The sequence below is a fragment of the Alligator sinensis genome, unplaced genomic scaffold, assembly GCF_000455745.1.
Source record: "Alligator sinensis unplaced genomic scaffold, ASM45574v1 scaffold721_1, whole genome shotgun sequence".
Taxonomy (NCBI): Eukaryota; Metazoa; Chordata; order Crocodylia; family Alligatoridae; genus Alligator; species Alligator sinensis.
In genome coordinates, this window is record NW_005841857.1 from 2295882 (window position 1) to 2321537 (window position 25656).

Sequence of the window (25656 nt, forward strand, 5' to 3'; positions counted from 1 at the left end):
ACTTGAACACATGTTGGTTTGTACCACTTCAAAGTGCATTGATACTTTTTATAGCTCTTTGTAGCATTGCAAAAATAGAGAGTTTGCTAGGATGCTTGTGGCACCGTGGCAGCAGGGTTCCCTCCAGATTAATTGAGAAATCACTATGGCTAAGCAGGTTGTCAGGGCACCATCTCACCTCTCTTACTTGCCCCTTGGAGGGATATGGGATGTTGGCGGGGTGTGCTATTACATTCGACTGTACAAAAAGCTAGTGCTTCAAAGAAGTTTGTTTGAAACATTCACTTTTTTGTAGTGGATCTGCCATTTTTGTGGTAGATCCATCATTTTATAGTACTATAAACTGCCTGAATGTATGGATACTTGGTTTTTTTTTAATGCTGTGAGGATATATGTAGCACTACAAAAGGCCTAAGGTAGTTTGTTGCTGAAATAGGATTGTAGATGTCTAATTTTAAGAATTCAAATTTAGAAGTGCAGACAGGCAGCTTCCTTTTTCATGTACCATGGAGAGACCAGGCAATTTCAGAAACAAACCAAGAATGATTTAGTGAAGTTTCCATTGCCTCTGTCTCATGAGTGCACTTGCGTGTTCAAAAGCCAGGAAGCTCAGCTGGTGTTCATGTAATTGCTTCCATTTCAACATGATTTAAAAACAGATGTTATCACATTGGAGTTTTCTGGCTTTTGATAGGTTCTGTTATATTCATAATGTTGTTTAAATGTAGGACTTTTTCTATCATAGTCTTTGTTTTTGGCAATATTTCCCACAGTACTGCAAAATCTTATTGCTAGTTCATTTTTAGGTTTTCTATATCCATATCTTAATGTTTTTGGGGTTTAAATGGAAAGGCCCAGATGATTTTCTGCACAAAAACACAGAAAAAGAAATGAATGCTTTTTTTTGCACTCAAGACCTATGAGATTTGCCATATGGGCAGGTGGTGGGATCCAAAAAGACAACAGCAGTCAGAGTCCCCAGGAGCGGGGAGTCGGAAGAAAAGCAAGGGCAATGTTGGATCCTTGCTAAACCAAATGGGACAACTAACACCCAGGAAAAAGCCAACCTGCTTAACGAGTACTTCGCTTTGTTTTCTCACCAGCCCAAAGGGGCTTCCTTGCCTAACATGATGCAGGACGACTAGGGTGAGGGTGAATGTATACCCAAAATTGGTGTAGACCTTGTAAAGGAACACCTTGAGAGGCTGACCAACTTCAAGTAAGCTGGTCCTGGCAGATTGCACCCTTGAGTATTTAAGGAGCTGGCAGGCATCATAGCCCAGCCACCGGCAAGGATATTCGAGAACTCATGGTGCTCAGGTGAAGTACCCAAAGATTGAAAGAAGGCCAATGTGGTGCCTGTGTTCAATAAAGGGAGGAAAGTTGATTTGGGGAACTACAGGCCAATCAGCTTGACCTCATTCCCTGGAAAGATTTTGGAAAAAAATCATCAGAGACCATTCTTGACAAGCTGGCTGATGGCAGCAACCATAGGGATAACCAGCACGGGTTTGTTGCGGATAGGTCTTGCCTGACCAATCTCATTTCCTTCTATGACCAGGTGACCTATCACCTGGACAAGGGAGAAGCGATTGACATCATATATCTGGACTTTAAAAAAGCCTTTAATCTGGTGTCCCGTGATCTCCTTGTGGAAAAATTGGTCAACTGTGGCCTCGGCTACATCACAGTCCGATGGCTAGGGAATTGGCTCCGAGGTTGGACCCAGAGAATGGTAGTCGACAGAAGTGAATCATCATGGTGCTCTGCGACGATTGGTATCCCCCCAAGGCTGCGTCCTTGGACCTGTTCTCCTTAACGTCTTTGTTAACAATGTGGACGTGGGTGTCAGAAGCGGACTGGCCAAGTTCACTGATGACACCAAACTTTGGGGTAGAGTGTCCACACTGGAGGATAGGCTGGTGATCCAAGCTGACCTTGATAGGCTTAGAAAGTGGGTGGATAAAAACCTGATGACATTCGATATAGAAAAATGCAAGGTACTCTGCCCTGGGCGGGAGGGAAACCCGCATCATGCTTATAGGCTTTGCAACGCTATGCTCTCTAGCACCACAACTGAAAGGTACTTGGGGGTCGTGACTGACAACAAGATGAACATGAGCCAGCAATGCGATGTCACAGCTGGTAAAGCGAACAAAACTTTGGTTTGCATCCATAGATGCTTCTCAACCAAATCTCAGGATGTCATCCTCCTGCTGTACTCGGCCTTGATGAGGCTGCAGCTGGAGTACTGCATCCAATTCTGGGCTCTACAATTTAAGAAGGATGTGGAAAAACCTGAGAGAGTGCAGAGGAGAGCCACATGCATGATCAGAGGGCAAGGGAACAGGCCTTATGAAGAGAGGCTGAGAGCCATGGGACTCTTCAGCCTGGAGACGCGCAGCCTCAGGGGTGACTTGGTGGCTGCCTGTAAGTACGTAAGGGGTGTGCATCAGGATCTGGGGGAACGCCTGTTCAGCAGAGCACCCCAAGGGATGACAAGGTCCAGTCATCACAAGCTCCTCCAAGACCATTTTAAGCTGGACATAAGGAAAAAGACCTGGACTAGACTCCCTCCAGAGGTGGTGCAAGCACCTACTTTGGACACTTTTAAGAAACATTTGGATATTTATCTTGCTGGGATCCTTTGACCCTGGCTGACTGCATGCCCCTGGGGCAGGGGGCTGGACTCAAAGATCTCCCGAGGTCTCTTCCAGCCCTAATGTCTATGACATCTATGAACAGGTAGAAGGGTTTTGGGCTTCTGGTCCTTGGCTACCTTCATGAAGAGACTTTACTTAGCGCTCGGGTAAGCAAGCATGTTAAGTAACTGTGCTGCCCCAGTCATCCCTGCCTCAGTTGCGCTCTTCGACTGTTGTGTTGGGCATCACGAAGCATTAACAGCCTCTCCTGCCTCATCTCGGGTAAAGCTTCTATCCATCTCAAACCATTTGGCCCTATATTACTTTCTGTGCGCGCAGGTGTCTTGAAGCTTCTCTACCACAGCTACCAAAGGCCAGAAATGAGGCTAATTTCTAGCAATAAATCTTAAAGGATTTGTTTTCCTATTTGCTAAGACTATTACATCATTACAATAATGTCACTTAGGCCTTCTCTCGAAAAGTCTGTTTGTTGTTAACTTCAATTGCTGGTACTTCATTAGTTTCTCTTTATTATTTTTTTACCCATGAAAAAAGTATTTCTGGATGTGGATTTGATGAGAGATGGAGTAGAGATGAATGCAACTCCCTCCAGTTGTATGAAGTTTATTGGAGACCCTGTTTTATAGCTGGACTCCTGTTTGAGTGATGTTGAAACCTGGTTGCTTTACCTTCTGTTTTGCCTTAGTGCAAAATCATCCGCAGTCAATCATTCAAAACAGCATGCTTTAATTTTTTTACTAATTGTTTTCCTTTACAGTTTATTCCAAATAAATGATTCTGTGTTTTGACAGCGCGAGTTATTAGATTTGGTAAAACCACATTTCAGTTGGTTTTATGAGGTTAAAATTGCTTTTATGTTTATCTAATTATTGCTTATAATTAAATATGTGATCGTAGAGCACACAGTACACCATAATATATTTTGAACATATTTATCCACACCATGTGTGTTAAAATTATTGTTTCACTAATTATTTGCTGTAGTGCTATTAACGCAAGATGTTGCAGATACCGTCTAGTAGTACTTGAAATGCATGAAGGTGGCCTGTAGCTATGAACTTCATAAACTTCATTTACAAATGATTTTTGTGTACAGTATCTACATGGCTGAATGCAAATTGGGTGCTTATGTTTGCTGACTTGCACGAGATAATTGCAAAGGCAGATTTTGTGCATTTGCAGACTTGGTTGGCTCATGTTAAGAGCCTTGTAAAAATTGTTTTTGTATATTCACTTACTCTTGACTTAGTAATATGAAACAGCATGTCAGCACCCAGGAGGGCACTTATTTATATAACAAAGTGATTTATTAGCATGCAGGGGTCCAGTCCTTTCTAGTATATAGCTGGTTTGAACCGCAGGCAGAAACTTTGTTAGTACTTGTGAGTTTCATAAGAAAAATTTTGAAGGAACAAAAGCTAGAAATGTCTTTTACACAGCACAGAGGTGCATGAAAGAATGGGTATGTTTACGCCAGGGGCATATTTTTATATTTGCATAATTTTAAAGATTTGATTTTATATTTAATTTTGGTTTTATGTGGATTTGGCTTATTAAACTTCCTAAGAAATGTGTGCTTTACCATAGGAAGAGCACAATCCTTTGCGCCAGTGTTTCTGTTCCCCCCCCCCCCCCCCCCCCCCCCCCTCGTTCCTTTGTTACTTTGGGAGTATTAAACCCTGATCCTGCACTGTTGCAAGTCCCAGGACTGCGAAACTTCTGTAGATCCCACTGAACTCAGTCATCCAAGTGTGAATAATTCATTAAAGAAATCAGGTCCTTGGCAAGTGACTGTTTTCTTAAGTTACTCGTTTGGATTTATGTGTATAGCTTGGTTTGCATTTCCTTTATCATAAAAATACTGATGTTTAATTACTATTCAGAGTTGATCCCAGTGAAGGAAATAAGTTGCTATATTGTAGTGTTTGGCCTGGTAAAGAAAGCCACGTGAACTGATCTACAAGTGATTCCTGCAAAATTGCTATATTGATCATTCTTTTCTTTCTTTTTTCTGCCTTACAGTATGGCTATCCAAGTCGACAAGTTCAACTTTGAGAGTTTTCCAGAATCCCCTAGCGAAGGGGTACAGTTTGCAAATGCAAAGAAACTGGAAGAGGAGAGACAGCAGGCAAAAGGTCTGGAGATTAACAGCAAGTTAGACATTTGCTGGAAAATTATATCCTTTAACAAATGTGTGCTTTAAAAAAAATGTATGTAGCCACCTCCTGACACATTTTACTTTATAATTTAAATCACCATTTAACAAAATTATTGAAAAGGGAAACAGTTAGAACTATAGAACTTTACATAATTATAGACTTCTGAAAATTAATTGTACTGTATAGTATTTGGATTTAGCATGCTGTTCAGGTCTTAATATAATGGTTGTCTTTTTCTGAGTCATACAAGCATTTTGCAGACTTCATTTATTTTTCCTTACTTGTGGAATGGAAAAAAATAGTGAAGGTTGATGAATAATGATTTTACAGGAACATTTTTTCTTTGTTTCTTTTCCTTTTGGGTCATTTCTGTTTTTCAGAAGAGGGTAGTTGATTAAGGGTAGGATTTATAACATATAATAATTATATTGTTGAGCCTGTAATTGACAGTTAGAACCTGTAATTATTATATTTGACTTTATTGTACAAATCAAATAATATACCTGATATTAGCTACTGACATTATAGGGTATAACTTCATTTACTGTGATGGGGTTTCACTTCCTTTTTCCAGTACTTAATTTGGGTGATGCTTTTAAGACTTAAAAAGAAATGCAACAGTATCTTAAACTGGGAACATATTTTTGTATTTTTTAATCTTTAGAGAATCAGTGACAAGTATGATAGTGTTGCTTCACATTGTTTTTAATCAGTAATATTTCCTTTCACTATTAATTCATAAGGGGTTACAGTAACAAGACTTCACTTATGTTTAACTTAATGCATACAAGTAATTGATGTTTAAAAAAATTAGGTAAATTCTCTACAAAAGTAAAATGTGAAAAGTGAATATTAGATCATGATCTTAAGCCTCTTCAGCCTGTTAAGGTTTCACTAATAGTGAATTGATAGTACTTGGGTGTGTTGGTTGTAGCTGTGTTGGTCTAAGGGCATAGGCAGACAAGGCTGTTTGGGTAAATGCGATATCTTTGATTAGACTATCTAAATAGTTGGAAAAATTGTTCTTTTCAAGCTTTTCGGCACAAACACCCTTCTTCAGGCATAGGGTGGGTCTGCTGGTGTTTTGTGCTCTCCTGGTGAAGGGTGATTGTACCTGAAAACTTGCAAAGAACAATTTTCCCAACTATTTAGTTGGTCTAATAAAAAGATATCACATTTACCCAAAGAACTGTGATAGCACTTTGCACTTGTACTTTCGTTCAGTGAGCTCAAATGCTTTGTCATCATAAATTGAAATAACACAAAACTATATGTAGTGAGTCAGTGGCACAGCTAGAAATAGAAACTAAGATTCCTTGTGCCTAGTTCCCTGTTCTACTCGCTATATTTCGTTTAAAAAAAAGAAATGTGACTTAGAAGATTGCTTTGCTGAATCTATCAAAACTTCGAATGCTCCCTGATAGTATGGTTGAGATTCTCCTGCTGGAATTGTAATCAGCTTCAGTGCAGTAAAAACAGATCCCCTCTTTTTTGTGGTTGTTGAGCAATAATATTAACATAAGTTACTTTTACTGTTCCAGTGTAGGTATTGAAAGTATCGTTGCTGAGGTAGAAGTTAATGCTCAGTGGAATAAATGGCGTAAATCATGCCACAGTGTTATTTATATCTGTCTGCTGTTAAGGCAGTGGTCTCTGCACTAGTAGCTTGTGGTTGTTTTGAAGGTTTTTTTGCAAGCATACGAATTAGGAGTTTGCTTCATTTTTATTTATTTATTTGAATGAAAATGGAGACTCTGGAGAACAGTGTATGATCCATCTCTGCCCCTTTGCAGGGGTGCCAGCAGGGCCACACCCTCCACTCCACAAGGCCCTCTGAAGTTCTGGGTGAAACCAATAAGAAATGCATCTCAACGGCTAGGGACAGACTTTACACACAAACTGGTTTAAGTGATCAGAAACTGGCTTAAACCTCCAACAGAACAGATGTTCAGTGCACAGAAATCGATTTGAAAACGTGCCTGCATTTTTTCAGTCCAGAGGAGGACCTATCCTGTGTCAGCTGTTCCATAGTAACCGTTTTATGTGTATGCTCCTCTTCTGCAGTAAATAGAAGCCAATCCAAGGTAACACCCCCCTGAATGAAATACTTATTTCTGTGCAGGGGTAAGCTTGTTTAGTTGATCTTCCACTCCTTGCAGAATAGGAGCATCCACCCAAATAGTGACAACAAAGCAGCTGGTGTTTGAGAACCCCCTACAAGGGCAGGTGCTTAGATTCCAGCTGGGAATGTGTTTGTACAAAGGCGGTTTCCATGGTAAGACCATTTTTGTGAGACCAATTTCAGACTCTTTTTTTGAACTTTCCATTAACCTTACTTTCTGTGCTTGGGTATGTGTGTAAAAGGGATTTATGCTTTAGGGAACAATGCTTGAACAATTTTGCTTCAGATAAGAGTACTCTGTCCATAGCTAAAGCAAAAGACGATATATAGAACTTCTGAACAATTTCTAGTTTAGTGAAATGAATGCAAGCTAATGTATTTCTGCAACCTCATACAATGAAGGAGGGATAAAAAGATGGGTAAAATGGGTATTGCCGTAGGATTTATACAGGATCCATTATCATGGGCATTAATGGCACAGGAAAGCCTCATAACATCAACCTCTGTCAAGAATACATGCATTTACAAATTTCATAACTGTGAGTGTATTGTATATTCAACGAAGGAAAAAAGTGAACTGCGTTCTTCATACATTTTTCCAAGCAAATCATCTGAGTTGTTTAGAGACTATATTGTCTTAATAATCAATAATAATTGGGCAGTATTTTGTGAGATTTCACATTAAGTAGAAGAGTTGCATGTTATTATATGTGCCAGGAAATAAGTGGGTGCAAATCATAATGGCATCTGTAAAAATTGTTAGAGTTACAGATACATTTGCGGGTTGTATTTGTCCCACAGAACTTGAGAAGTATTAACCCGGCTAGTTAATTCCTACTTGTGCAGGGTCAATCTCTTTTATGTATTTACTGCACTCCTTTATCCAGTCACTTTTTCAGTTTTTCAACGAAGGAGGGTTTTATTGTTTAGTTTTGGGACAAAGTATCAATATAGTCTAATAGATGGAAAAAATAGTAAGCATTCAATTCAAATTTTGTACTGTTGTGAGGAGGTCAGAATTAGTAGAATAGGCTTCTTAGAAAGAACATACTGCTTTGCCGTTTGAGTTTAAAAATGTACATTTCAGTAGAGTATAGGTGAGATTTATGGCTGTATCTAGAACTAGAACTAAGATGATGATGACTTGCTTTTTTAGCATCTGGTAATGGCATCTGGTATCAGCTGAACAGCAGACTATGAGCGGATGGAACACAGTTTTATCATGGCTAATATTTTCAGCTCATGCTTCTATTAATATTTTCTAAATATTTATTTATTTTGAAGTTGGCATTCTCTATGTAGCCTTTGAATAGTTCCCTTTCTGAGATTTGTTTCTCTCTACTACAAGTCAGAACGGGTCAGGATTTTCTGGAATGCTGTTTCCATTGCAGAGTCCTTCGAGATAAGGCTCCTGCAGAGCCTCTCCCTTTCACACTTTGGAATTTTAGGTTAGGAATTCCCAAATTAGTTGAAGAAAATGAAGTTCTAGGAATGTTCATAGGACACAGGATGCCTGAAGAGATCAGCAGGAGGTTTTTTGGGAAAGGTCTACAAGGTACCGATGATGAAACAGGAACAAGCAGACCTAGGCTATCCCTGACAGGTGTGTGTCCAACCTCTTCTTACAGCCCTCTGTTGATAGGGATCCACAGCCTAATTAGCTAGACTGTTCCACTGGGAAGCTGCTTTTAGAGTTGGAATATTGCTGTTAGTGGGCGTGGGGTTTCCGGATGTCCTCGGTGATGGGACAAAGTTGGTTCAGGAGGATGCGGGCCAGGATCTTACCAGCAATGGACAGGAGGGAAATCCCTGTGTAGTTCTTACAGTCAGATTTGTCCCCCTTCTTGTAGATGGTCACAATGGTCATGTTCTTGAGATCCCCGGGGATGTCCTCTTCATCCCAAAGGCAGAGGATAAGCTGGTGGAGTTGTGATGTGAGCCGGAAGCCGCCAGCATGGTAGACTCTGCGGGTATACCATCTGGCCCACAGGCTTTGTTGGTTTTCATTTGTTGGATGGCCCACCTCAGCTCTCCAATGGTTGGTGGATTGCCAAGGGACTCCACCACAGGGCATTGCGGGACGAAGTTATGTGTGTCATACTGGTCAGCATAGCCAGCCAGCATGACATGCGGCAGCAGCGTGACATGCAGCTGCTGGTCGGGATAGCCACCGCGCTCCAGCAGCCTCCTGCGTCCCTTGTATCAGCATCCCCGCACTTAAAAATGGTGGTGGGGGTGCTTGAAATAAAGCTCGTTCACCCGCACCCTCCCCACTCCTGGAGCATGTGTGAAGGTGCCCAGAAGTTACACATATCTGATACAAGTGATCAGAAACTGGTTCAAATCTGTAACACAACAGAAGTTCAGTATACATAAAACGCTTTCAAAATGGCCCAAACCAGGTTAAGATGAATCCACCTAGATGTGGTATCAGACTGAGCCGATTTAGATTAAATTGGTTTATTGAACTAGTGCCCCAGATCCACTCCAGATACAGATTAGCTCACAGTCTCCCAGCATCCCAGGATGCTTTGCATCTCCCCTGCAGGGCAGGGTGGGTGGGCTAGCCTTGGCCCAGGCTGTCTTCTCTGGCTGAGCCAGGCAATGTCCTCTTGTGTCCTCCCCTGCTTCTGGCTTGGGCCACTGCAGGCATGTAGCTGCATTTCTGGAATCAAGGGTGAATGTCTGTTTGCTTGCTTATTGGTTTAATCTGTGCGGTTTAGACTAACCTGCAAAGATTGAATCAATTCAGAGTCGGGCATTTTAATTGCCTGTACTTAGCCTAGTAGACTAAACAGACACCGTTCCTTTGACCTTTCCTCATAGGCCATGTTTTCTAAAACCTTTAACACTGTTCTTGTTTTCCTCTGTAGTCTTTCCAGTATATCTCTATCTTATGTAAAGGGTGGTGCCCAAAACTGGGCACTGTTCTGCAGTTAAGGTCTTGCTGGCATAATAATTGCTTTTCAGGTTTTACATAAACCACTCGGGTCTATACATCCTAGGCTGAGATTTACCTTCTTTTGCAACTGTATCACTGGACCAAGTAACACAGTTTATAACATCTGAGGTTTATTCACCTGCACGTCTACCAATGTCATGTATGCCATCAGCTGCTTACAGTGTAGTCTGTATTGCTGCCAGATGACATCCCTCATCTGTCTACATTGGACAGGTGGGGCAATCCCCATGTGTTAAAATGAATGACCACCTATCTGACACCAGTTCCAGAAAGACACAAAAGCCTATGGCAGAACACTGTAACTTCCCTTTACATTTCATTGCTGACCTCAGGGTAGCTGTACTTGGACAGTAAACTTCAAAAATGAACTTGAATGCGAAATTGCAGAACAAGAAATCATCCACAGACTGAATTAAGTATGGTCTAAACAGGCCCGGTTGATTCTTATCCCATTACCTGGATTAGCTCTTGTGACCCATTGTTCTCTATGAGTTTAACACAATTTTGCCTCTCCCACAACTGCCTCCCCTTGTGCCTCTCCACTCCCTCCCCTCTCTGTCCTATGTATTCAGATGCATCTCTGGACTTGATAGTCTGCTCTGTGCATATCCTTTCACAGCATCTGATGAAGTGGGCTCAGACTCATGAAAGCTTATGCATCTCTGATTTTGTTAATCTATACAATTCATCTGTACCGTGCCTTCTGCCTTACTTCAGATTAACACAGCTAACTACTTCTCTCTGATCATATTATTAACTCGTGATTACCGTGTGGTCCACAATAACTTTCACATCCTTTATTACAGTGCTGCTGCCTAACCAGATAGTCTCCCTTTTATATTTGTGCATTTGATTTTCCACCCCCCTCCTGCAGCGTAGTGTTTTGCACTTGTTTTTATGGACTTTCATGTTAATGAGACCTGGCAATTTCTTCAATTATTAAAGTTATTTTCAGCTTTAAGTGTTTGTGCCCTCCTCCAACTCGGTGTCTTCCACAGATTGTATAAGTATACTCTGTCCAGTCATTAAAGTCATCACTCAAACAGCTTTTGAATATTACTGGACTCAGAACAAGTCCCTGAAGTATGTCACTTGGTATGTTTTCCCAGTGTTGTAGAAAACTATTTTTACTTACTTGGAGTACCGTTTTTCAACCACTTGTATGCCTGCCATATAGGAATTTTATTTATATTGTCATAAGCAAATATTTCTATATGGAAATGTCATCTTGGCAGTCGGATAGTATAGTGACAGCGTCCCTAGAAATAAAGTTATGGTTCCATCGTTATTAGTTCAGATCTGGTGCAAATGGATAGTTACGGTACTGTAAACTGTCACTTACTGTCTGGTTGTCTATGTGAAATAAATTGGCAATTTCAGAATAATGATCATTGGACAGATACTTACCTCGGGGAAGCTGCCACTGCGGTAGGCACTTTTATCGGCTGTCTTGGACTAGATACATAAAATTACAGTGAAAGAGGCTGCTGTTTTGATTCTTTTCTGCATGGTTATTTGAGGAAACACTTGTTAGAACAGTTCTGTTTTGAAATGTACTATAAATGGGATTAGTGTCTGTATCATAATGCAGACACTTATTTGCTACTTCTGAGACTCCTTGAAAATGCCCTTCCCCTTATTATGACAGGATGAAATTTGGGCCCCACCAAGTAGTAGTAATTAAGTGAGTGTAGTAAGCTTGCTGAAGAGTGTAGGATTGGACGTTCCCTGAGCTAACTGAGCCCTAATCTAATCAGGGCTCTGAAAATGAGAACAAGGATCTTGAAGAGGCTGTAGAATTACTTCAGCTGCCAGCTACAGAGGTTGGAAGAGAAGTGTGATGGGTTCAAACTTGTCAGGTCTATTCAGGAGTCTTACTAATGGGGGCTGCAATGCCTCTATGGCACTCTGAGTAAGGTTTAGGTGGAGTTTCAATCGTTTAAGGCTTGCAACAAGTGCACGCACCATTATCGCTAAATTCTTTATCAGAGAAATAATTGTTTTTCTGTATTATTATGGTAAAAGATGTTCCCATTCTCTAAGAACTGAGAAAGGCACCGAGTCCAAAGCTTTACTTACACTGTAGATACCACGTTTTCAATTAGGTCTTCAACAGGCATAGCTTTGTTTTAGAAGTGACTTGAATGTTCCAAGATGTAGAAAGCTTCTAGACGATGTTGAAGTTTTCCTGTGACCACTTTTCTTCAGGTCCTTGTGTAAGAGTGTGATGTTAGAGACTGGATGCTTTCAGACATAGAGAGCCCTGAGAACAGGCCAGACTGTGTGCTAATGAAATCTGGTGGACCTGGACCTGCTAATGTCTTGTTTCACTAGCCAGGATGAACATGCATTGTTCCCTCAGATCTTGAACCCTGAGCTTCCCCTCATACAGAGATATCCTACTGAGACTAATTTCTGTGTTCCTTTTTACTTCCTGGCATTTTGCCAAAACAATAAATAAAAATACGAAATGTTGAGCAATTTGGTAAATCTGAGGAAAAAGTCTTGGAGCACACTTGTTATCTTAAAGATGGAAATCAAGAAATAGTACATGTAATACTATGACATTTAAAGTATTTTAAAGGACTGCTTTATCAGTAGTACACCACTGTGACATTTCTTCAGCTTGTGTCCAGAGCTATACTGTGGGCATGTGTGTTAGTGCTGTGCAGAACGGCACGGTTTTGCTTCAACTTCTGTTTCGATGGAACAGTGTTTTGTTTCAAGTTTCGTTTAATTTCAAAAGCACTGTGCTGTTTCGTTTTGTCGAAACTGTTTTGCTGTTGTGCCGGTGTTTCACTCTTTTGCCCATAGGTTAGAATGGGGAATCATAAAATGCGACAGGCAGGCAGATCGGGGGAATGCTTGCACCCCTGGGATGGCTGCAAGGGCTGTGCCGGACTCTTCCTGGGGGTGTGGGCCCCCGATCTGCCTGCCAGATGACACTGGCACTGGGCACAGCCCCCACGCAGTGCTGGGAAGATTGGCGCTGCCACTGGCCCCAGGCGGCAGCCCCTGCCCCCTGTGATCTGGCAGGCAGATCAGGGGCCCGCGCCCCTGGGAGGAGTCCAGCACAGCCCCCGCAGCCCTCCCAGGGGTGCAGGCAGGCCCCTGATTTGCATGCGAGATTACAGGAGGCGGGTGCTACTGCCTCGGGCCAGCAGCAGCACTGATCTTCCTGGTGCCAGTCCTAGCTGGCAGCACCCGCTTTCTCTTATCCAGAAGGCAGACTGGGGGCTTGCCCGCACCCCCTGTAGGGCTGCGGGGGCTGTGCTGGACTCCTCCTGGGGGTGCAGCCCTCAATCTGCTTGCCAGATGACAGACTGGCACTGGGAGCAGCCCGCACCCAGCACCAGGAAGATCAGTGCTGCCACTGGTCCCAGGTGGCAGCACCCTCCTCCTGTAATTCTGCATGCAGATAGGAGGTCCAGCCACACCCCTGTGGGGGCTGTGCCAGAGTCCTCCTCCTGTAATCCTGCGTGCAGACTGGGGGCCTGCCCGAACCCCCAGGAGAACTGCAGGGACTGTGCTGGAGTCCTCCCAGGGGTGCGGGTCCCCAATCTGCCTGCCAGATGACAGGAGATGGGTGCTGCCGGCGGTTACTGGCACTGAAGACAGTAAGCCTGACTTTTTCGAAATTTGAAACGTTTCAAAACATTTTGAGATCCCTTGTTTTGTTTCAATGCTGTTTTGAAGGGTTTTGTTTCATTTTGATTTCACTGTTTCGAGCTCGAAACACATTGAAACAGCTTTGAAACGAAATGCTGGGCAAAATTTTGCACAGCCCCGATGTTCATTACCTGTCCATATCATCAATTTTATTTCCCAATGTCTGGCGTGATTGTTTGGGTGCGAGCCATCAATCTATCTGCTCTAAATAGCCTTTGATTTATGTAAATGTTTTGAAATGAAAGTATATTTATTTATGTTTTAAAACTATACCAATTATAGTATCTGATCTGGCCACAACCCTTAAAGAAAATCTCTTCCAATGATATTCTAGAGTTCCTTATTTAATTTAATTTAATTGTTCTAATATCAAATTTGCCCAGTCTATGAAGATGATTTGCCTCCCCCTTCCCCCCCCCCCAGTACTATCTCTGCTTTCAACCTGTGATTTGAAACTGAAACAGTGGTTTTCTCCTTCATCTAATGGGCATAATTTGTGCAATGGGAATGTAGCTGCCTTTGCATTTGAGTTTATCATCAAAATTATGATCAGAATTTAAATTAGAACTTTTGCTTGTATCTATATTGAGTTTAATTTTCTCCATTGATCTGAGACATTTAAAATAAGACTAGTCAAAAGTTCTAGTCAATGTATTGCATGCTATAAAGTCACACTAGTAGGGAAATGGTTTACCTAGCTATGATTCAATTAATTTTAGAAATAGTCTTCACATGGGCCCAAATCACTTATTCCTGGAGGTAGCTTTAAGATGATTATGGAGCTAAGTAAATATTCACATACACTCATATTGCCCTTCACAAAATGAATAGTTTTACTGCATCAGTATTGCTCAAAAAGAAGTGAGGTTTCATTAGTTCATATAGCTGTTCAGCATCAGTGAGTTTTTAAGCAATCCCGTTTTATTTCCAAACCTAACCACATGCATTTAGCACGTTCAAAGCACCACAACAATCAGCATTCCACCAATTCAAAATGCAGATGAGTAGGCTGATTTATGGTAAACAGCATTCATTAATCATTTAAAGCACATTTTCATTAGTATAATTTCTATTTATGAAAATCTGCTAATTTATTTATGCTCAAGTAGGACTGGGATGCATTCATCCACCTGTATTTATTCGCACAGAAACCAACAAGTGTGGTTTTAAAAACATCTTCATAGCAGACTGCCAGAGGTAAAACCCTACATAACGGATAGAAAACAATTAAGGGCTTTAAGACTCGCAACAGAGTTTAAAAGTCTACACCAAACTCCTTTCAGGCAGTATATTCCACAAGGATATTCAGTGTATTGGTTGGATTTCAGTTTTATGGTGCCCTTTTAACTTAGCAAGGCATACTTGCTGTTAAGTTTACATCTCAGAGACTAATTTCTTAAGGGAAATAACTTTTTAAAATTAACTGTCACTTGGATCTTCAACAGAAAATTTTGTAAAATATATACTTCTTGGTTTTTTAAAAGATGCAAAGTAAAGTTCTGATCTGGAGAATTATATTAAAAAAAAAAATCCTGTACTTTTGTGCTTGTCTGCTGATGACAGCCAGATGAAATTTGCTTGAGCATATAAGCAAAAGCTGGTCTTTTTAAACCACCCTAAATGGACTCCTGAAGTAGACTCTGAATAGTAACTGTGCTCTTGATCTGGCGGATGCATGTGTTGCCAACAGCAATGATTTGCTATTAGAACGTGGTTAGCAATTCTGCCGAAGTTGGGCAGTCCATAAAATGAATGCAGTTGCCATTGGCCATGTTAGCTGTGTAGCACTGACAAGCTAATGAATAATAAAGAGTTACTTTAGGAGGTCAGCCACCTACAGCCTATAGGTTGGATCCAGCTGGTACAGTAGTGGACTGTCAGTGGTTGGTGGTAGGGGGTTTGCCTGTAACCATGGCCTGGTGCCTGGGTGCGGGCGGTAGGAAGTTTTGCCTGTGCTGCACTGCAGTTGGGTCCCAGCACCAGCCTACCTTGGACCCAGCCTGGGCCATTCTGGCCCACCCCTGACAAACGTTGCCAACCCTAGCTTTAGATGATAAATTCAGCCGGTTGGACTTAGAAGAAGCTCAGGTAAGGGGCCTGTTGAGTAAAATAGCATTAGCTGAGATCCCTAAAAAATAATAATAAGTATCCCTTTTTTTTAAATTTGGGTATCAAAAAGTAAGTAATTGAGTAGGAATGATCTTTCCTCCTTTTAGAGATTGGGGAACTTGGGCTCAAAGGGTCAGTTCATATTCTACCTATTAAATGTCTGAGTGGGTTGAGTGCTTGAAAAACAGTTAATGAAAAGGTAGATGAATCCTTCTGCTTACTGCTTTTTGTGACTTAATATAGACAGATTGTGACAAAATAGGCACGTTAATGGGGTTTTTTTTCCTCCCAGGGACTTGAGCGTAGTGGAATATAGCATGGTGGAATAGGATCACACTGCCTCATAGGTAGAATGGGATGATAGATTGTGGTCCAAAAGAAATTAAGTTTCCCTAGAAAGTCTACAGGACAGGAAAGCAGATCAGCTGGGGATAAATTGCTCCTTTTAACTGCAGTGCAGAGCTGTCCTGTTTTCCTAAGGAGGTAGAAGAATGGCGTAGCTGGCAACTGGGAAATGCTAATGTGATGTTGGATAACTCAGCTGACATGGCAGAAAGAAGGAAGATTTCTGGTGGTTGTATTTGTCATCTGGGGAGTGGGGAAACTGAGGTGGATTTTTTTTTCTTGTGGCATAATATGGTGGGGGAAGGATCTTGTTTTTAAACAGAATTGGTCCCAACAAAGGGAAAGAATCCATTTGTTCTGCCTGTCACCTCATTTATTCCGTTACCTGTCTTCACTATGAATATTTTGGATGTGAAAGGCTTATAAAAAGACTTTTTTAATGTTTTAGAAGGGCCAAACCTCTAGCCTACGGACAGAAATTACACACAAACTGGTATAAGTAATTGGAAACTGGTTCAAATTTGTAACACAACAGAAGTTCGGTGCACATATACCGCTTTCAAAATGGCTGAAAACAGTTTAACCAGTTTCCATCTAGTTTTAACCTGGATGGATGTTGTATCAGACTTCACCGATTTAGGTTAAATCAGTTTATTGAACTTCAGTCCCGGATCCTAAAGCTGTTCTAGCTGGCAGAGCATTTCCTCCAGGATTCTTTACGTGTAGTAAACGCCATCCTGCCAAAACAGTTGGGTACCGGATATCTTTTGTCGTCTTCCTGTTTGTCTAGGTTTTTTCCTCACCTGCTTTCTTCCTTCATTATTGCTGAATGTGAAACTCTGCCTTCCCTTCACAAAGTCAAAATACGGCCATTAGAAAAATAGTTGTGCCAGTAGGAATGGTTGGCATATTTAAAGAAGTGCCATGAGTCTAGATTGACTATAATAAAAAACTGGAATGGCCAACGACGGAAGAATCTGTGGGTGGTTGGTAGGTACGATGGTGTTTACACATCGCTGCTTTGTTTCTGGGGCTGGGAACAAAGTCTAGAGTAGGAAGTTCTGATTATAGTGAATATGCAGTAGAAAGACGGCAGGTTTAAAAAGTCACTATTCTGCTGGGCTGGATTCAGGTTTGAAGGTTTTCCTTGGATGTTTAATGCATAGCATGTCGAGCATTCAGTGAAAAGAGAGGAGTCAATCTTAACCTTGTGTCACATATCAAACTCGATCTCGAGCTTGCGTCAGTGTGCCAAGCCTGTCGTTTTTGTTTGAAAATGACATCCAAGGGTGCATTTCTTAACAAGTAGGAAAGGCAGGGTAGGCTTTTTGTCTCTTTGAAGTACAGTTGTAGTACTGTTTATTCCTGTCGCTTGCAGTAGGGCCAGCCTCTACAGATACAAGCTATGTTTTTGCTAAAGTATAAAGTAAGATGAAGCAAGAGACATATTTGTGCAATTTGTTTCTTTTTCTATACTCTTGTTTCTGCACAGGGCAATTGAAGAATGCTGTGAAGCTGTACTGCCCAGCGTTGTCTCTGTTTGTCATGGTGGCGTACTGCATGTAGTTCAGGTCCGGGTATTACCAAATGAGCAGTTACATGCATTCGTGTGTATGCATTAGGCATGTCACAAATTTCCAAGAGATGAAGATGATTCAGAATACTTCGTATGTTCAGATCAAATGCTCTTTTTACACATCTAGTTAGGACGCAAACACTATGAATAAAGTCTCACCATGAGGGTGGTCTGTGCAGACTGTGGACGCGCTGTCACATTTTGTATATTTACAGCGTGAAATATTTAAACGAAAACTCCTTGGTCTTTCATAAATTCCAAACTCAATAAATCTTGCATTTAAAAAACAACTAAATAGGCATTTAACTTATACCTTTTGCAACGTAAAACCCATAACCCATATTGAAGAATAGCCTTTTTCAGAAGGAACTGATATAATATGGAAATAAAGGAAATGCATTTTCCCCTTTAGTTGTTGGGCAGTTATACCCATTGCATGCATCTTTCATTGAATATTTACTGATGTGTTTCCAAATAATTTCACTGTATGTTATTGTAAATTAAGTTATTTTGCTGGAGTAGATGATCATAAATTGTGCTTCCCCACTTGTACAGACACTGTCTTATACGTTATGCTAAAATGAATGATCAGTCTTCACTTCCTGAAAATCAACATTACAATTTTACTTACTTAGACTATAAAAGCTTCCAGGTAGGGTTTTTTTTTGTTTTTTTTTTATACAGCCCCGTGGGGCTGGTTAAGTCCTCCCCAGGAGTGATCTGAATACAGTGAAGTTGCATAGGTATAACGGAGGAAATATCTGTGTCCTTAGAAATTATAGTTGATGATGATTTGATTTCTCTCCCCCCACTTCAAAAATGTCCTGTCTCTCCAGTCCCAGGTTAAATCTAGATCCCTGGAAGTTGTTATACACGTTTACTGGTCAGTTGTGCACATTTTATGAGAAAATTGAGATGCAATGGCAGTTTGTGGTGCTATGTTTAGACTGTTATTTTTAGTGTGGAACAGCATTTAAACCCGACACACACCTACTCATACTAGCAGTGTTTATTTGCATTATTCATTATGAGAATTTGTTCCATCAGGGCTGTCCAACCTCTCGATGGCAGGGGGGCCAAACATGATGTGGGCGGCCTGGCTCTCCCCCTGCTGCTATGCAGCACCCTCCTGCCACCCCAGCCTGCCCCGAGGCCTGGGTGTAGGAAGTGGCGGCCAGAGGTGGGACAAGAGCCTGGAAACCCTGGTAGGAGCAGTGGAGGGAAGGGCATGTGAGCAGGAGCCAGGGGCCCAGCTAGATGTTGCCTGCAGGCCGTCAGGTGGACAACCCTGAACTGTGCAATAGCGTGCGGTTTTGCAAACTCCTTTTGAAACCATTAAGCATGCTTCAGGTGATAAACCTTTGAAACTAGCTGGTTGTCTGTAAGGTATAGCTGCACATTTCTGTTTTGGAGGCGAGGCTGGGCCTGGTTTTAGCATTGGTGAATGTTGCTGTGCATTGGGAGCAATGGCTTAACTATGGATTCACTGGTTTAGCTGATTTCACGTGGAAGAAATTACCACAAACTTTAAAAAACCAAAAACCCCAAACCCTTCTTAAAGAACAGGTTTGCACTAGCTCTAAACTGAGTATTTGGACTTCAGTTAGATCCATGCATGCATTGGAGCTGAGATTGCAACATCTAGTCTCATACAATGTTCTCCTATCTACGGTTCCTGAAGCATCCATCGTGAAGTGTCTTAGTATTTGATTTTCATGACTTGAATTACAGAAGAGAGGCCAGCACTTAACAACATTTAACACCAGCAGTATCTAAGATTATCACAGTTGTTTTGCCCTGTAGTAAAATAGTAATTTTTAAATACTGTTGTGTCAGACGTTAATAAATGTTGACATTTTTAATATAAGCCACTCTGTTACAACTGTTGTCTTGTCACTAGTGCTTTGCCGTGTTAATTTAATGTTGCTTAACTCCCTTAAATATAACACCCTTATCATAGCTGCTTGATAAATCCACACGAATTGGGCAGACTACATGACTGGTACTTGATGACCAGTTTCCAGCTGCGATTGTGGGTTTCATGGACGTGTAGACCTCTGTGCAACGAGAACTGAAATGGAGCACGCAAGCAGTAGGACTTCAGGTTTGCTACCCTGAGCCAAGTGCTGCCCTTTAGAAAACTTATGAAATTCGTATCTCTAACTTGTAGATGCAGTACGATGTAGCAGTGCTATCGTGGACCTCATTCGCTTTTGGATGGTGTCCTTTTCATGTGCCCTTTAAAATGAAAATCACTCATTTGGATATTATGCAGTAATTGCCATTCTTAAAACCTTTTACAGCAAAGTTAGAATTGAAGGTTTAAAAATGCAGTTAAGGGCTCCACAGCAATGCTAACTGTGTTGACTGTGTTTTGTATAATTATTTATCATTAAATATATGCCTTAATTGATCTTCATTGTGGTCCAGTTTAACGTTACAATTAAAATCCGACTTCTGTGCAACTTCTGCCTGTTTTTTTTCAAAGAAGGTATAGTTTTTTTGCAGAAACGATTTTTGGCCTCTGAATTTAGTCATTATATTTTTTACATGCTCACTAAGGAATAAAGTTAGTGTTTGTATCTGTTCCCGTATGGCTCTAGAGTACTTGGAATTCAAAGGTAGCCATCGCTTTCACTTTGGAAACTAATTTGTGACATTACAGTTGAATTTCTTTCTTTTCTTTCCTTGCCAAACTCATAGATCCAGGGGAATTTTCTTCATTAGAATTTTTTTTTTGTTCACTGCTTCTATTTTAATGTCTATTATGTGTGTTTTATTCTGCCTCCCTTGATTCTGCAGGGGTATGAAGTGAAAGCTAGGAAATTTTTGCTTCATTTGCCCGTAGCACCTGGACAGGGACTGAGCAGTCAAGGAGCTTAGGCCTAGATCTTCAAAGGTATTTAGGTGCCTACCTCCCTTTGATTTCAGGTTGAAGTCCATGGAAGCTGTGCACCTAAATAGCTTTGAGAATCTGATCCCTACAACTTTCCTCAGCATGGTGGGGAGAGGTACCTGAGTGCCCAGACCCACTTCAAATGACTGTACTTGGGTGTAAGAGTGACCCCATATCCCCCAGAATAATAGTGTGGTGCATCAGAGGTGGGGGTGCAAGTCTGTGTGTTTTGCTAATCACTGTTCCACTTTTTCACGCTCTTAATGATGGCAAGGTCACAATTTTCTACTCTCAAGTTACAAATTGCTATGTTAATATCCAGAACCTGACTTCACGGATTACTACAATTGCCATTGAAAGGTGAAGCTTTAAAACTCTAATTAATCTCTAAAGTACAGTTTTGGTTTTCAGTAATCGATATGTGTATATTGCGTGTGCTTTCTTTCTCTCTGGATCAAAGTTTTCCTTAATTCGCATTTACCCCTCTTTGAAGCGTGAAGGAGAAGCGAGTGTAGAAGGAGTTCTCAATCAGCTGGTCCTCGAGCATCTACAGTTGGCTCCTCTCCAGTGGGGTGAGTAATAGAAGAAAACATCGTTGTTCATTTTAGAGCACATAGTGATTTCTAATTTCCAGTAATATATTCCTTATAGAGATTCATTGCCTCAATGAAGATAGAGGATGTATGACAGTATTTACATTTTCATTTACTCATAGGAAGTCTATGATGTGGAAGAGGTTGCTAGGAAACTGTTTTTTTTTTCCATGAATATGTTGCTTAACTGGAGACAATTTTATAATTTATGTATTTTTTTTTCTTTAAATCATATTCATGTCAAATATGTTGGTAACAGCTGTTTTCCATCTAAGCAGGAACTCCTTGTGAACCGCGGTCCTAATTGCTTTGTACAAGCGGCAACTATTGTGAACGTTTTCCTTTTACGTTGTAGTATATGTCATAGCATCAGCTATCTGGAGTTTTACTCATGGACTAATGATAAACTTCTTTGAAGTTATATTTATTACCCTATCCTACCGTTTTCAATTGCTCAGGCTTTCAAGCATTGCAAGGGTGAGTACCAAGGAGGATGTTTCTCTGTAACTGGACGTTTAATATAATACCAGAGCTGGGAGATGTTTACGCAGAATTAATTCAATGTGAAAGAGTCATGAGCAATTGGCTCCTGTGCAAGAGCACCTTGCAACCACACGCGTGTGTATAAATCATGTACAGCCGAAAGCCCTTTATTTTGCTCTCGGCTTTGAGCATGCCAGCTACATGTAGAGCTTTTATTGTTCAATTAGTTTTCATGTGGGGAAAAAATGAGTAGTCATGTATAGGAGATTAATGAATTATGACCAGAGTTTAGTTGCTGCTGATTTTACTATTGTACAATGAACTGGTTGATAGGTTACAATTTATGACACAAGTAATGTGGCTTGTGAACTACTGTATGTGGGGATTATTATTATTCTTTTGTTTGGGGGGGTTGGTTTTTGATCAAGTATTCATGCTTCAATACGGGGCTTAGATTGACGTAACAGTTCCAGTGATATCAAAGAACGCCGATACAAGCTGTCGGGATGGCGCTGTTGTATCTTCACGATTCTGTAGCACCAGATGTGTGCCGCTTCATTCAGGGTTAAACCTAAGGCCATTTAGCTTTCTTTTTATTGCTGCTGACTCACAAAGACATCACAGAGCATGAGAGCGGCTGCATGCTCCCAAGCAGCAGGTTCCTTTCTCCTTGTAAAGCGGCTAAAATGCGCATGACTGTCGGCCCGTGGTTTATCATCAGTCTCAGCTATGTAGCATGGATCAGCTCATGAAAAAGCAATATCAGTTACCAACCTGAGGGCTCCACTAATAGTAAGGAGGTTAAATGACCGTTAATAGCAAATTGACAAGTTTTTTTTTTTAATAACATTTTGCATAAAGCATCAGTATATCACAAGCTAGTATAACTGGCTTAGAAAAAAGTGAAAACCTGTATAAAACGGGAGTTAGCATTATCCAGTGTTTGAAAGGTGTGTACTTCACATCACTGCTGGGCATTATTAGTTTTGATGTGAAAATAGACTCCAGCTTTAACATGCAAAATAAAACTTAATCAACAGTTTGCAGTATAATTTTTCCCCCCACATCTTTCTGGGGTAGTACTATCCTTTTTTTTTTTGTATTAAGTAAAAATGCTGTGAAGGTGTAGGCCAGTGTCAGCATTTTGAGAGGCTTTTTTTTCTTTCAAGCATTTTGCAGGAGGTTGTTTTTCTTTGAGTTGTGTTATTTTAATATTGCATAAGAAAGGCTTGTGTTTTGTGCTGATGCTACTCGTACAGAATGATCAAGCATTTGTTTGTGCAATGTTTGCATGTATTGACTGTGAAGGTCTTTAAGACTGTGCTTCATGGCTTAATGCTGTACAACCAAAAAATTGCTTCTGCTGTTCCTTAGGACCTGTGCTGTCCTTAGGAAAGCTGACAGTTGCAGTGAACGAGATGCTGTAATTCCAGTTTTCATTTAAATCTGAATGAGTATGTAAGTAGTAATGCCAATGAAAAAGCTGAACCGATACAAATGACTTTGGATGGCTCCTATGAAACTAATAATCTCAATATTGCTTTAAGATCAGACTTATTTATCTCAGTGCATGAAGTTACCCTTTTAAGAAAAAAATCATGTAGCTCATCATATGCCCTTTCAAAATTCTGTCATAATTTCGTATGTCAAATATATTGGTACATTAAATGAAATGTGAAGTCATGCATAATGCATTATTAATGGTAGTAAAATATTTATCTGAGAGCTGGGAGTCAGGTGTGTTTTAAATGAATGTAGGAAAAAAGGCGACAGGAGAGTGCCTCCGTGTGACTCCTTTCTAGTGGATTGTAGAGGTGGTAATGTCAAATACTTTGGTATCAAGCCATGGCAGAAAAATGCAAAGTGGGAAGGGAGAAGCTGACCAGTCTAAAACCATTTAAAGTTGAAAGGACCGTAACGGGGGAAATTATGTCAGGTGTTAATGTGCGGGTTTGTAATGTGTTATTAAAAATTGATTTTAAGATTTAGGCCATCTCTTTAAAATGAAGTTGTCTATTAGGAATTCTGATAAATCACAGTCTAATTGAAAAATGTCATCTTGCTTAACTCTAGCAAGTTTACTACTTCTCAAATTTATGGTGTATTTTTTTTTTTTTTTATTGCTGGGCAACAAACCAAATGTTGGAAGAGACTTGTTTTAAGGTGCAAATACATTACCATCATCAAATTAAAAAAAAAACCATAACACAGAAGCTCGAGGGGCAAAACCAAGACTCTTTTAAAGGACTACATTAATGAAAGTTTAATGTTTGGTTTTGTGAGTGACCAACTATAATGGCTTGCACTGCAACACTCTCTTTTCAGATGTCTCCATTTATTGCAGGTTGTTAAATTATGCTGGAGAACAAAGCTTTGGAGACCAAAAACTGTATCACTCTGTTAATACTCTTCTCCATTTTTGGTGAGAAGCTATTAGTTACAAAGATCATAAGCAAAGTCTTACTGCTTAAAAAATAATACACAATGCTGTTACAGTACTTTAACACATGCATTAAATGTTGGTTTTAACTTATTTGATGCACAAACAGACTGTAAACCTTTAATACAAGACAGAGACAGGGCTAGGACTGTTGGTTTGGAGTTCCTGGGTTCTAATCTTCATTCTGACCCTCTTCTGCCTTCGATATATAATTTAAGACAAAGGTTTCCAACATTTTTCAGACTGATTCAGTACTATAATAGAAGTGGGTATACAGGCCCCTTCCTAGACTAAAGGGAAACGGTTTATCATTTCCTTGGCTCTCCCCCAGGATAGGGTAGTCTTGGATTCAGGTATAGATATTGTGCTTATCTCTCTCAGGGTACAAGCTTGTAAGATGAAGATAATATTAGCTGACTTTGGCGGCATGGTGAGGATTAATAAGTCAAATTTGACTTAGTTCTCTGGAGCACTAATAAATAATAGAAATGCTTGATATTATTATTTTTATAAAGCAAACCTTTGCAACCCTCATTGCCCAGAGGCAATGTCTGACCATTTAAAATATAGTGGTGATTATGCCTCATAAAGTCAGCTGTATAAACACCAGACAAGTTTAGAAAACCAAAGATACAGAACTGTTTCTAAGAACTGTTAATCCTGCTTCACCTCGGGCAAAGTCTGCAAGTAGTGTCTGATAAAAAACAGTTCTTTTCAGATCCTGGCCTGGTCCCAGACTGCTCTAAGTGCCCCGTCCTCATCACCTTGCATAATCAAGCCCTGCGCGATTACAGTGTACTTTGAAGGTTTGAAGTATACTTTTGGATATTTGGGTATTGGACTTCAGCTTTAATGCAGTGTTTCATTTATTTTAAGTGATTACCATAACAAATCTCTAATTAGCTTGATTTTCTTTCCTATGAGATATATAAAAAATGATGACAGATTAAGGTAGACTCTATCCACATTGCATAAAAGCATATACCTTATCCCTTATGCTGCATCACGATCCCTAAAGTCAGCTAAGAGCAGCCTTCTGCACGTACCAGCGGTTTCCAAGTTCACTTGGTGAAAAACCTGTGGGATGTTCTTCATGGGAGTTGGTCCTCAGCTCTGGAAATCCCTCCCTCCTGAGGCCCGCCGCACCTGAGCCTGGACATCTTTTGGAAGGACTGCAAAACTTTTCTATTTAGGCAGGGATTTAGCAACCAAAACTAGGCCAAAATGTTGTTTAGTGGGTCCCTGCTTTCTTTTGTTTTATTTGGTTATTTTGTTTCCTTATTCTACTTGCCCTTCTAATTTCTTTTGTTTCTTCTGCTGTAAGCCACCCTGAAGTTTTGTTGGGAAGGGTATCATCTAAATTGCATAACTAATTAAAAATGCAGATGTATTGCACGGCGGTTCATTCAGGCGTTGACACCTTGAAGCTCTGCAGAGTACTGCCATTGGCATTGTATGATTTATGGAAATTAGAAATGCTCACAGAGGACCCCGCTACACCCCGCAGGTGTCGTGGAATTAGCTGGTTAAGTGCACAGTTACCTGGAGGTCAACTACATGTGCAAAGTAGCTATCGTGCCATAAAAAGCCCCTCCAATCTGCTCTAAAGTTAGACCTGGAAAATGTGTACCAACTTTAA

The 25656-nt window shown here is 40.6% G+C and overlaps 1 protein-coding gene across 1 annotated transcript in view; it reads left to right on the forward strand.

Annotated features, from left to right (window-relative positions):
• Positions 1-25656, forward strand: part of TRAPPC9 (trafficking protein particle complex 9) — an 843209-nt gene that overhangs the window by 459685 nt on the left and 357868 nt on the right. The window contains 2 exon segments of the mRNA XM_025214635.1: positions 4686-4839; positions 20983-21073. Of these exon segments, the coding sequence (XP_025070420.1) occupies positions 4686-4839; positions 20983-21073 (245 nt within the window).